Here is a 12,336-nt window from a genome sequence, read left to right on the forward strand (position 1 = left end):
GCCGCTGCCGTCCCCTCACCCTTCCTGCCTTGGGTCAGTGCCCGTCTGAGGGAGGTGACCCCGCTGCGCAGCGAGCGGCGCGGTCACAGCGGCGTCAGCATTCCTGAGCAGACCGCTTTCACTGAAGAACCATGTGAAAAGAGTGATGGCAGCAAAGAGGGGCATGAAGAAACTGAGCACCTTGCGTGCTTGTAGTAGGCGTGGGAGCCTGAAGATGGTCTTTATGGGAAAGAGCCAAAGTCCCTTTAGATGCTTTTACCGCTCCACGGAGCGATGGCTATTAGTAACAGCAGCAGAAGAGCACAAACCAAGCAAGGCTGGAATCCTGCCTTCTCCAAGACACAGCAGAGGCAAAGCCAGAGCACAGGGAGGGATGGACGAGGGCAGAACTCGGCAGTTTTGGGAAATGGCAGAGGCAATAAGACATCGGGCAGTCGGGAGGGGAATGAGTTCACTTGAAGTGCTGGCTTTGGTCACAAGAGGCCTCAGAAATCCACGTGAGATGACTTGAGATGACCTCAAGGTGGGCAGCGCAGGGCTCCTGGGACGGGTGCAAGGGAGGTGGGAGCGGGAGGAAGACGACAGGTCAGGGAGGCACATCTGGGTGGGCATCAATAAGTTATAAAGGCTCGTCAGCAGCATTACCTCAGCAAGAACCAGCCATTAACTTTTAATGAGCGGCAGGCGGGGAGCAGGACGTACGAGAAGAGGACAGCTCGCACCTGCGAGGGGGCCCTGGAGGTGCCCGGAGGGGTGCGCTGCAGCGATGCGCCGGGGCTGGGCTCCTGCCTGCCCGGGGATGTGCGCGGGTGCACGGCTGTTCCCCACCAAAACCCCTGGTAGCTGCATTTGTGGCATGTCCCACCTGCGTGAGCGCTTTCGGACACGCCGATGGAGCCAGCCAAGGGACAAAGTGCTGACGGCACCGGTGGCCGAGCGGCTGATGACAAAAGCCTCCTGCTAACGCCTGCCGCGACGCTGCCCAGGCTGTCCCCAGGGACCCTTTTCGGGCTGCTCCCACTCACCCAGCTCCTATGCCAGCAGTCTCACCAGGTGTCCAGCACGCACATACTTTGCAGGCTGAATCCCTCGCGCCGTGCAAGGCGAGAAGTGTTTCCTCCCCACCACCTTCCCCTGGCTCGCGCCTGGTACAAACCCGAACTCCGCGGGCTGCGCTAGCAGGCACGGGCTGTACCCGACCCGCAGCCCCTGCTTGCTCGCAGCCACCTCCCGCCTTTAAATTAATGAAAACCGACGTGGGAGACGGTTCATCATCCCTGAGCTCGGGCTCAGGAGGCTTGTCAAGGAGAGAACGTGGCAGGTTCTCAGCGCGGTGTTTAATGGCATGAGCCTGCGACCCTGCAGGGAGGGTCTCTACACCCTGTGACGGCAGCCAGCACGCGGGCACGGTGCCAGCTGCCCCGCTCGTGCCACTGTCACCACAGTCCCTGGTGACAGTCCCTGGTTCCTGCATGCACCAGCTCTGAACACCCGCAGGGGCCGCGCTGCCGAACCTCTCCTCCTGCAAGAGAGGGGTAGGAACACACGGCCCCAGCCCTGACGGCTCCAGGTATGAACCCAACACGGGCGTCTGAGCTTCTCCGGCCTGTGACGGAGAAACCCTGGGGGACAGGGTGTAAAAAAAATAAATAATAATAATATTTATTATACATATATATATATATATATATATATATATATATATACCCTTTTAGCCCCAGAAAGCTTCTCTGTACACCCTCACCTGCAGCCCATGCCCCCACCTTGCTCTACCAGCAGTGCACCCCCAGTGGGTGCACAGAAAGAATATTTTCTTGGGCTAAAAGCTCAATTTTCTTCTAAATGCTGAAATAGAGACAAACCGAGAGAGCACCATTAAACAAACCTCCTCTCCCCAGCCACTCCAGGGGCCGCACTGCAAGCACAGCACCTACACAGCGTGAACCTGCCCCGAAATCTCGCCCTGCATAGCCCCCCCACCCCAAAACGTGCCCCCAGCACCCCGCTGGGCTCCGAGCCCCGAGAAGCGCCTGCTCCTCGAGAACCCACGCGCGCGCCTCTCGCCGCCAGCACCAGGAACAAACTGCAGCGCACCGAGGTCAAATGTTTATGTCGATATTTATTACAGCATGGGGGGGAAGGGGGAGAACCGTTTCATTCAAAAAACCATCCCATACCAATGAAGACAATAATTTAGCTATTCATTTTAAAATACATTAAAACCGGTCCTTTCATTTCCTCACGTCAGAACAGAAAGAAGGAAAACAAACAAAAAAAAAAAACAGAAAACAAAAACCAAAACCTGAACAAGATGGAAAGCGGAAAAAGAAAAAAGTTTGACCCCTTCTGGAGCCCACGGGCGTATTTTGCGATGCAACAAATCTTCATTCGGTCATTTCTTAGCATTACTTTTAAAATATTAACCTGACTGTAACTATGAGACTGACACCCTTCGCCCCCCCGTCCCACCCGCCCTCCCTACCCAGCGACTTTCTACAGGTAAAGCACAATTAAAATGCCTAGGAAAAAGAAGGCAAACATTTAAAAAAATTCGTATTACACACTAAAAAAAGTTTTGTCATCTCATGTCTTGCAGTCAGAATAATAAAAACAAGCCAAATGTTCCCAAAAACATTTCAATGAAGGGGTGCGGAAAAAAGACATCCCTTTAATAAAACATTATCAACAAATATCGTACACAAACTACAATGTATAATAATTACTTTTTTTTTTTTTTTTCCCCTCTCGGTATTTCAGAACCAGACTACAAGGTAAGAAAAAACACTGAAACAAGATACAATGCTTTCAATAATCCGCACAAGGGTCAATCCAGGGAGATAATATTTTACATAATATGATATACATGGAGCAGAAATGGAGCTTGAGAAAAAACAAAGAGCAACTACAGGGGTAGTGTAATGTACAGAGAGCCCAGACCTCCGCCAGCCTCCCTCCACACGGCTCGGCTGCCCCTCGGCTGCAGCCGCCTCCCCCGGAGCAGGGAAGGCTTTCCGAGCTTCCCGTTAAGTTTTTATTTTCTTACGACAGAGCGAGCCTACAGAATAGCAAGGATACATTTTTTTTTTTTTTTTAACAACAATAATTCCTTAAAAAATATCTCCATCCAGTTCCAAATCATAGAGAAGTGAAACCCTGACAAAAGCACGTCTTCAAGAGAAAAGAAACCAAAATGGAACAAAAAGACGAAAGCAAACAAAGCCCCCAAAAGAACCAAAGTTAGCTGGAGATCACAGTTTCAAAGTCCCAGGTCAGATTAACCCTTTCTTTCTCCTTTCTTTCGGTGGATTTAAAAAAAAAAAAAAGAGTCAAATTTGGTTTTGTAGTGAACCAGCTCAAGGACTCTCGGGAAGGGAGGGGCAGAGATTTCTTCTTGTACTCTGAGAGGGGGGGGAAAGACTAACACAGTGCATGCCACAGTCACAGAGAGTAAGATCACAATTAATTCGAGGATGTGATCCTATAAGGGGTCACCTGCATTAACAAGTTTATAATGAGGTGGTGGAGTCTCTTCCACAAGCAGATCTTGTTACTGGAGGAGGAAGCGTTGTGCTGCAAACAAACAACCAAAAAAAAAAAACAAAAAAAAGGAAAAAACCAAAAACCAAAAAAACAGGCCTTCTGAACGAAAACCACCATTGTAAACTGTCCAGTTTATTTAAAAAATGACTACAACAGAGACAACATGAGATTTCATATCTAGACTAGCTTCCTGGTGTCGCACGGCACAAACATACAACAGGGTTCTGTTTCTGTCTTTATTTAAAAGAACAAAGCAAAGAGATCGGAGTTGGGTGCTAGAGGCTTCCATTTGTTTCCAAAAAGAAGTGTCATGTACATATATAAACCCTTCTGCACAAAGAAGGATCTTGTCATGTCTTGAAATATTTTAAGTTTTGTCCTTCATGTTTTATGGAATAAAAAGTTCAGCCTTTTTATTGCATGAAACTAAACCTGGGGTTCTGGCCCCCGCCACGCGTCTCCCTGCCAATACACCTAGCTTCTTCTTGCATAATTCTTTGAGATCCTCCGAACGGCAGCTGACTCTCTTTATCCTGGAGAGGAGGAGGGGGAGGGAAATCACACACTCATCGTCATGCTGGGGGAATACTGCAAGAGAGACAAAGCCAGGGTGAGACGCCAGGCGGGCCGGACCTGAGCACCGCGCTGCTCCGGCTGGGGAAGGGGATGTAGCAGCAGGACTTGGGCTTCTGAGAACTACAAAGCGACCTAATTGGAGCTAATAAATCACAAGGAGCGTGTGCTCGAGACTCTAATTTTTCAGGACGTAATCTGCTCTGTAACTTGGCTTTCCAGGGAGAAAATAACCAAAGCAGTATGGGGTAAGAAGCAATTAAAAAAAATAATTAAAACGCACGCATGTACATGACGCTGATGTAGTAAAAGCAGGAGAGAGGCCCGTTCCCAGGCACAGCGCCTGAGCCAGCGCGGCGACCGGGCTGCCGGCCACAAGGCGCCGACCCGGCTCGGGGCGAGCCCAGTGCCCACACCTGTGCTGGTAACTTGGGAGGGGGCGGCCACCCGGTGCCATTAAATTGGTTCAGAGGAACCCGAGCGGCTCCAGGGATGGAGGCGGGGAGCCGAGCTGCTTGTCCCAGCTGGCCTCCGTCCCGTGGGAGCCTCTCCCACGTCCTCCTCTCCTCCGTTCCCCCTGCGTCTCGCCGCCCTGGGAGCACCCAAGCCTGCACCCACCCACACCCACCCCACGTCTTTCTTCCTCCCCCACCTTTCGTCCCGGGGCAGCTTGCAAAGAGCAAAACCTCGGTCAGAAAGGAGGACGGAGGGAGGCGGCCTCCCCGGCGCACAGCCTCCGGCTGGGCACCCGGTGTTGGTCGCGCCCATCCCCAGGGACTCACATTGTCGTTTTGGAAGGAATGGAGAAAGTTGCCTCCCAGCTCCCCGTCGTCTCTTGGAGTGCCCGGGGGATTGCTAATGCCACTTATGTTGTTTGGAGAATTCTGCAGAAGACGAGGGGGAAGGCGGTGAGCAGGTCCCCACGTCCCCAAAACACCACGGGGGAGGGACACGGCCCCACCGGCCCCGCTCCCGTCCCCACCCAAGGCACGGTGAGAAAAGAGGGGTCAGGCAGCCGCCCACCAGCTCACTTACTTTTGGAAGTCCATCTATGTCTCCTGACCCTGTGGCGTGGAGACAAAAGGAGAGAAGCCTTGTTGAAGGTGCACCGACAGCCCCGGCTCCCTCCTGCCCCGCTCCCTTCCGCTTTTCCCCCATGGTCCAGAAGCCGCGGGGGCTCCCGGGGCGCGGAGGTGGCGCTCACCTAACGATCCGTTCATGTGATGGGGCTCCATGCCGCCCATGCCGCCCATGGGGCCGTCAGAGCCAGGGCCCATCGGGAACTGCGGATGAGAAAACAACACCCACGTCAGCCCAAAGGCAACACCGGGGCGGCCACGGTGGCTCCGGGTGACCCGTCCCCACAGCCTGGTCCAAGAGGAGCTTGGAAGAGGGACGTGGCCACCTCCCAGGGCTGCAGAACACCTCCCGGGGCCCACGGTCACGTACGTCCACCCATAACATTTGGCCAAACCAAGGTGTGCAAACCCAAACACCGTGCCGGCACCAGGAGCTCTCTCCAAATGCAAAAAGAACAAGGCCTGCAGTTGCCCGTATGCCCTAAAACCCGTACGCTTGCGGGGCGCGCAGCTGCCACCGCCTTGACCAGAGCAGCAGGACGGCCGCTCTCTTGATAAGCATAAAAAATGAACAAAGTCGCCAAAGAGTTAATCGCTTTTTGATGGTTTGTTTTATTCCTGTTTTGTAACAAATGGCTGAAATCAATTAAACTGCTTTACTCTCAACTGATGAAGTTAATTATGATTTGTTATGGTATCTGATATGTAAATTATTAGAAAGCAGACTTACATTCGATCGGCTGCCTGCGGGCGGTACTGGATTAATCATTGTGTAGATGTTGTCACTTGAATTTGTTGAATCTGTGGAACAGTGAAGCCCAGTAAGTCGGGTGATTAATTCATTTCTTAATTAAAACAAACTCATGCCACTTGAACTCATTCTTTTGTATTTTATCACCTAAAATTCCCTCTAAGTACCACCATTTTCTGGCTAATTTGTATTTAATGAAGATCCACAAAGTTTTTAATCACGGAAATTCAACTGTGAAAAATAATTCAACTTCTAACCGGGAACCGTGGGGCTCGCTTGTCAGGGGATGCGCGGGGCAGTAATTCGTGGCCGCGTGTCGCTTCACACCCCGAAACCTCCCCGAGCCCCACTCCCTGAACCTGTGAATACAGAGAGGAATATCCCGAAATATCGGGCGGGCGGGGTGGGAGGGAGCCTGGTGGCAGCGAGGTACCCCGGCTGCGAGGGGGCACGGCACAGCGGGGCAGGGAAGCGCCGGGGGTGTTTTGTTAGGACCCAGCCTGAAATGTAGGTCAGGGCTTCTCATCAAAATGCAGAAGGAGAAGGAGCAGCCGCAGCCTGCGCCACAGCTCCTCCCCTGCAGCTGTGGCACCGAGCCCCCCCAAAAACCCAACCTGGGGGGGCAGGGCTGGCCCCGGGGAGGGGCTTGGGGCTCCTACCTGCAGGGCTGGGCATGATGGGTGTCCCCGGAGGACCGCCGCCGCCGGGAGGACCCTGCGGAGAGATGGAGCTGGGGTGAGCCGCGCCGGTGCTGCTCCACATCCTTGTCCCACCCGTGCCCCTGACGCGGCACCCCCGGAGCTGAGCACAGCTCTGAAGCCTTCCGGTTTCACCCCAGCACCGACAACGGGGCGATCTGAGCAAGCAGGGGGAATATCCCCCGCTGCCCCCCCGGTTCCTAACGCCCTCCCAGCCCCGAATCCGCCCGCTGCCCCACGTGCACCACTTCCACCCGCACGGCGCCGGCGGACTCACCACGTATGTACCAGGCGATGAAGAAGAGTATGGGATCTATACGGAAAGAAGAGCGGGGGTTTAGGCACCGTGCGACCAGCCGTGGAGCAACACAGCTGCACGCTCCGGGGCATCCGAGCCCCGCCAGGGCCAGGAGGAGGCTTCTCCAAGCACCCGGCGAGCCCCAGGCCGGACGCCCCGTTTTTGGGACGCTTCCCAAGCAGCCCTGGTGTTGTTTAAGTAGGAGGACAGAGCATACTCACTGAGTTAGCACTGCTGGGGTTGGGCCATGGTCTGCCAGCTCCCGGCCCCCTGCAGGCAAAAGGAAACAGAAAAAACAAAAGTTCTGCTTTCATCCATCACCCTGCGTGCCACGGGGGTGGCCGGGCAGCGTCCCGGGTACCAGGAGCGCACGGCCACGTGTGCCCAGCGTGGGGCCGGGGGCTTACATGTTAATTCCGGGCATGCCAGGGCCTAACGAGTTGGGCGGAGGTCTCATGCCGCTGCCATAGTTCTGCAACGATAACCAAGGATCAGTCTACCATAACGAGAAGGGAAAGCGGAGAGGAAAAGAGAAGGGAAAGAAAAAAAAACACAAACAAACAACAAAACGAGAGGGTTAGTTCGCGGAAACGAACACCGAAGAAAATTATGGGCTGCGTATTGCGGACATAGGGGCATCTAGCCAAAATGTGAAAAAAATAAATTAAAAAATAAACCCAAAGTAAGGCAAGGCTCCTCTGTTCCCAGGCAGTGCGGAGCAGCAAGGTTTGTTTTCCCCCAGCTGCACAGCTCTGCTGAGACCCCCCGCAGCCAGTCTGCGCCTGCGGCCGCCCTGGCACCCCACAGCCACGGGGAGCCCCCCGAGCCCCCGGCCCCCTCGGGGTTCCCCTCCCAGCTTATCTCGCCCCGCTCGGCCTCCAGCGGGGCCGGGGAGCCTCAGATCAGCATCCTTAATCTGGTGAAAACAGATCCAGCACAAAGCCCAGCCCAAGGCACTGAAGGAACAGGAATCCCCCAACGCCGCGCTGCATTTGGTTCGTGTTCTGCTCCCTGCCCTCTGGGCGACGCGCTGCCTGATTTAGGTCGCGCTGCCGCTGGGAGAGCTGCGCCGCCACCTTCCCCCACTAAGCGAGCCTGTTCCCAAACATAGGTTTTTTATTTTCTGTAATTTTTTTTTTTTTTTAAGCAAGACCAGCCCGGACATGGGTTGGGGAGAAAGCTGCGTGCTGCAGTCCCCGTGCCCTGCAGCGCCGGGAGGCTGCAGGAGGAGGAAGAGGAGGAGGAGGAGGAGGAGGAGGAAGGTGTCAGGGTGGGAAGAAGCTGCGGTGCTCGCTGGCTGCCTGGGCTGAGGTTTCCCCCAGGAGCAGGGTGCCCCCAACACCCCAAAGCGCCACTCACATCCATCAACCTCAACGCACCTCCGTCGGGGTCAATCACCCCGTTTTTGGCAACATTTCTGCCCTTTAGAGAAAAAACGCTCAGGCAGGAGAGGGGGACTGCTGGCTGCTTCCTAGTTCGCAGCCCCCCAAGCCCTCCAAGCTAAATTTTTAAGCTCCTACTCCAGCACTGTTGACTTTTCCCCGGATTTACGCGCTGCTCTGTTGCGGGCATCTACAAAGTTTGTTTTGAGGAGGCAGACAAGGGCTTCCCCAAACAAATTACCAGCAAGGCCTTAATTGATCAAAATTCCAGCCATTTACGCTGAATAGCAGCATCAAACCCCTTGTTAAAAAAAAAAGCTCAGCATGTTTAATTGGAGCTGAAAGGATGGCAAACGAAGCCATCTGAAAGATGCTCAAGGAGGGTGGGGAGGGAGCGCAGCTGCGCCGAGCGACCTGGATGCCGGGCAAGCCGCCGACGGAAGCCAGCGAGCTACAAAACCTTTTAATAGAGGCGCTGGCAAACCTGATCCTGGCATCAACGAGCGGGGCCTCCGCAGAGTTGAAAGTGTGACTGTTAAAGGGGAAAAGCAGCGGAGCTGGGTTGTAGGAGGCGATTGATGGCCGGTTCGTAAGTAGTTGTCGGGACACCGGGATGTCCCGGCTGGGTGCTGGATGCGGAATAACTTGTAGCTAATGTTTGGGAAGGTCCTGCTGCAACACTTAAAAAAAAAAAAGGGAAAAAAAAGGGCAAGGAGCTATGGGCTGCTGGTTTTGGTTCAATGTTTTCCACCACTCCTTGCACACACGAGCGCTCCGAGCGCGCCGTTTCGGGAAGGCAGCGCCAGATTGGGGAGGCAGGCAGCCGGCGCCGCAGTCGCGCTTCTCGGAGGGAAGGGCACGCTTCTAAAAAGCTCTCTCTAATGTACGTACACAGGGAGCGGTGGAGTCAAAAATAAAGCTCCGAGGATTTCACAGCTCCTCCCGGCTCCCAGCCCTGCCGCCATCCCACGCAGCGCTCAGCCGCGGCTTCCAAGCTTCGCGGCAAGCTCTGCGAGTGGGAAGCCAGCAGCCTCCCGGCCGCGCGCTGCCAGCGCCTGCAGCTCTCCCGGCACGCTCCCCTTGGCGCCGGCCGCGCTAGCAAATGCCATTTTTTGTGTGTTTTTTTTTTTTTTTTTGCCATCTTCCACAACGGGAGAGTCGCAAGGGAGCAGCAGGTCCCGCATCGCTGGCATCGCGGTGCTGCCAGGGCATGGGCTTGTCTGGGAGGTGATGTGTGAGGGGTTTTATCCCTGCCCTAGGCCGGGCGGACGTGAAGCTGGGCTCTCCTCCCTTCCCGGGCTCGTGTTAGGAACCGACACGACTCTCTTTACGCTATGCTCGCTTTCGCTCAACAGTCTCGAGGGGAAAAACAAAACAAAACCCAAGCACACGCGCTCGTCTCCTGACAGACTCTGATCCTCGCGCTAAAAACGCGACGTAGGCGACAATGCAGAGAGGATAAACCTACAACCGAAATGTGGTAATCTGTTTTTGAAGTCTCTTCGAAGGAACAAACAGAAGTGAGTCAACAGAGCAGCATGCAAATCCACTTCGGAAAATGAATCAACAGAAAGGCAGAATATATTAACCCAGATCTGCTTAATTTTAGAGTTTGCTCCTCCTTGGGCTGGTTCTCCCCACCCTGCCTCCCCTTCCTCGAGTAGCTGAGCAGGATTTGGGATTATTGCAGTGTCAGAGGAAACTTTGATTTAGTCTGAGCAGCTCTTTGAGCCGCGGTCGGGTGCAGTGAGAGTGCAGGGAGCTGCCACACTTTCGCAACGTATGGAAAACCACCCGGACAGCCACCGCCAGCGCAGGCGCCCTGACCCCCACGGCACACGAGCGTTAGAGGTTTGAGTGAGCTTAAATGCCTGGGACAGGAGCAGAGCTTCTGAAACCCCAATGGCAAAGCCAGAAGAAAGGTGACCCGACTTCTCTGAAGTGCAGAGGGCAGCGAGGAGGCACCGCTGGACCCCAGGCTGTGAGTGCCGAGGGGCTGCCCAACTCGCAGGTGAAATCTGTCCCCCATAAACCCACCTCTCCTCCCAGGCTGAGGAGTTCCTCTGTACCAACCCCTTCCCCCTTCACCCCTCCAAAAACTTTCTGAATAAGAAATGACCGAAAAGGAAGAGAGCTCAAGCAGTCCGCAGATCAGGGCAGGAGGAGGAGAAGCTAGCAAAGGGAAGGGCTATTCCCTTGCTGAAGGTACCTTTCCATTTGTTTTTATTTATTTATTTTTAATGTAAGCATCCCTCCCCTTTCCTGCTGTTAGGGTCAGAGCTATTTCCCAGGCACGCTGCATAATGCACTCAGAGGCTGCTCGGGCTCGGTGCTAAGTGGCATCCCCTTCGGCTGAAGGGCAAGAGGGGGGCTGCAATCCCCTTAATGAGGACGTGCAGCCCTGAAGACCTCACTAACGTTAAAAGGAGGGATTTCCAGCTGCAGGACTAATGTAAAATGCATTAACACTAATGGGGGGACGGGGGGGGGGGGATATCTCCCAGCCCTCCCAGCCCCCGGGGGCCGTGGAGATGGTGGTTGGTGTTGGCAGAGCTGCGCGAGGCTCTTTGGTGCTGCCGAGGTTACCTGCGGACCGGGACCCATGGGGCCCATCCCTCGCGGAGGATTCATCCTTTGCATGGGTCCGCCCATGTTCGGGTGCCCTGCCGGAGGAAAGAAGGCACGTTAGGTGGGAGAAGGGCGACTCCGGGCCCCGAATGAACAGCTAACGAGACGGGGGAAATGCTCAAACCCCCCTCTGCGGGTTTACCTTGCTGTCGCGTGGGATCCATTGAATTGGGCAGCAACGGCTGTGTACCAGGAACGGCCCCCGGGGGCTGGGAAAACAAGGTGGGGAAGAATGAAACAATAAATTAATTGCCAAAACACAGCAGAGGCAGAGAGGTTTGGGTCAAGGCTCTCCGATTCCCAAGGCAACAGGGGTTACGAGGGACCCATCAGCCCCCCTGTCCCAAAGAGCCGCCTCCCGCCGCATCCCTCCGACTCCTGGCACCGCTCCCGGTTCCCTTTGCGAACACCTCCTAAAACCCAAACCAGATGCCAGAATTTCCTGCTCTCCCCCCTGCCTGCCCGCAGCCCCCTCTGTGATTTAGGAGGGCGGGGAGCCGCGTGCTGTGCGGGGCAGGGGCTGGCACCGCGGCCAAATCCCACCAGGCGCAGGGATGGGTTTGCCCGCGACGCGTGTGCCACGCGGCACCTGCAAGAGGGGCGGCGGTTCAGGTTTGTCCCCAGATGCTCAGGGTGGTGGCAGGGGACGTCTGCTCCTGTGGTTTTGTCCACGGCTGTCCCCCCTCCCCAAAAGCCACACACTATTTAAAGTTCAGCGGCTGCCTTCCACGTGCTGCTCCGAGCAGATAAAGGGGGAGAAAAGGCAGATGCCATCTGCCTCGGGGAGGCAAACTGCAAACAGGTTTGAGGCGGAGCTGCCTTTTCTTCAAATACCAACGCGAAACCAGCCCCCCCTGCGCCAATGTGGGCACCGGGTGAACGAGGCTGAGCCGAGATCCGAGATTTCACCCCCTTTTTTTTTTTTTTTACATCTCGGAAGATGGGAGCAGGAGGAAGATAACCCAGGGTTGTTGTAGTGGCGGGTACTGACACTTCTGCTCCCTGACTTTTCTGCCTTCCTCTTTATTCCCATTTATTTATTGTCCCTCTGGATGTGACCGTAACCTCACCGAGCTCTGGGTATGCACAAACCTGTGTTTTATACGTGGTGTTTGGGGAAAAGCCATGATCCTTCTAATTAATTTTACAGGGAAAACTAAAGGCTAGGAGCCCTGGAGCCCCTGCACCACGCTGCCACACGAACTGTCCCCGGGCCCTGCTTGCCAGCACGCTGGCCGCGTCTGTGCAGCGCGAGGCGGGACAAACCCGCAGCTTTAGGGAGAAGTTTGGGTAGGACCTAAGAAAACAAGCGCTGGGAACAGCAGCAGCTCCACCTCCAACAACAGAGCTGGGGGGGCCGGGAAGCAGCGCCTGTCCCTGTCCAGAT

At 55.1% G+C, this 12,336-nt stretch overlaps 1 protein-coding gene across 5 annotated transcripts in view; it reads right to left on the reverse strand.

Moving 5' to 3' along the window:
* Positions 1–2,099: 2,099 nt before the first annotated feature.
* Positions 2,100–12,336, reverse strand: part of SSBP3 (single stranded DNA binding protein 3) — a 53,252-nt gene continuing 43,015 nt past the window's right edge. For 4 of the 5 annotated variants that reach the window (XM_067001834.1, XM_067001833.1, XM_067001832.1 and 1 more), the window contains 11 exons: positions 11,092–11,158; positions 10,908–10,984; positions 7,347–7,411; positions 7,161–7,209; positions 6,919–6,954; positions 6,603–6,657; positions 5,923–5,993; positions 5,318–5,396; positions 5,149–5,177; positions 4,896–4,997; positions 2,100–4,128 (listed from right to left, as the gene is read on the reverse strand). In XM_067001834.1, the coding sequence (XP_066857935.1) occupies positions 4,099–4,128; positions 4,896–4,997; positions 5,149–5,177; positions 5,318–5,396; positions 5,923–5,993; positions 6,603–6,657; positions 6,919–6,954; positions 7,161–7,209; positions 7,347–7,411; positions 10,908–10,984; positions 11,092–11,158 (660 nt within the window). In that variant the 3' untranslated portion in view covers positions 2,100–4,098. The remainder of the gene's footprint in view (positions 4,129–4,895; positions 4,998–5,148; positions 5,178–5,317; positions 5,397–5,922; positions 5,994–6,602; positions 6,658–6,918; positions 6,955–7,160; positions 7,210–7,346; positions 7,412–10,907; positions 10,985–11,091; positions 11,159–12,336) is intronic. The other variant, XM_067001835.1, reaches the window with a different exon arrangement.

Source organism: Anser cygnoides, chromosome 8, assembly GCF_040182565.1.
Source record: "Anser cygnoides isolate HZ-2024a breed goose chromosome 8, Taihu_goose_T2T_genome, whole genome shotgun sequence".
Classification (NCBI taxonomy): domain Eukaryota; kingdom Metazoa; phylum Chordata; class Aves; order Anseriformes; family Anatidae; genus Anser; species Anser cygnoides.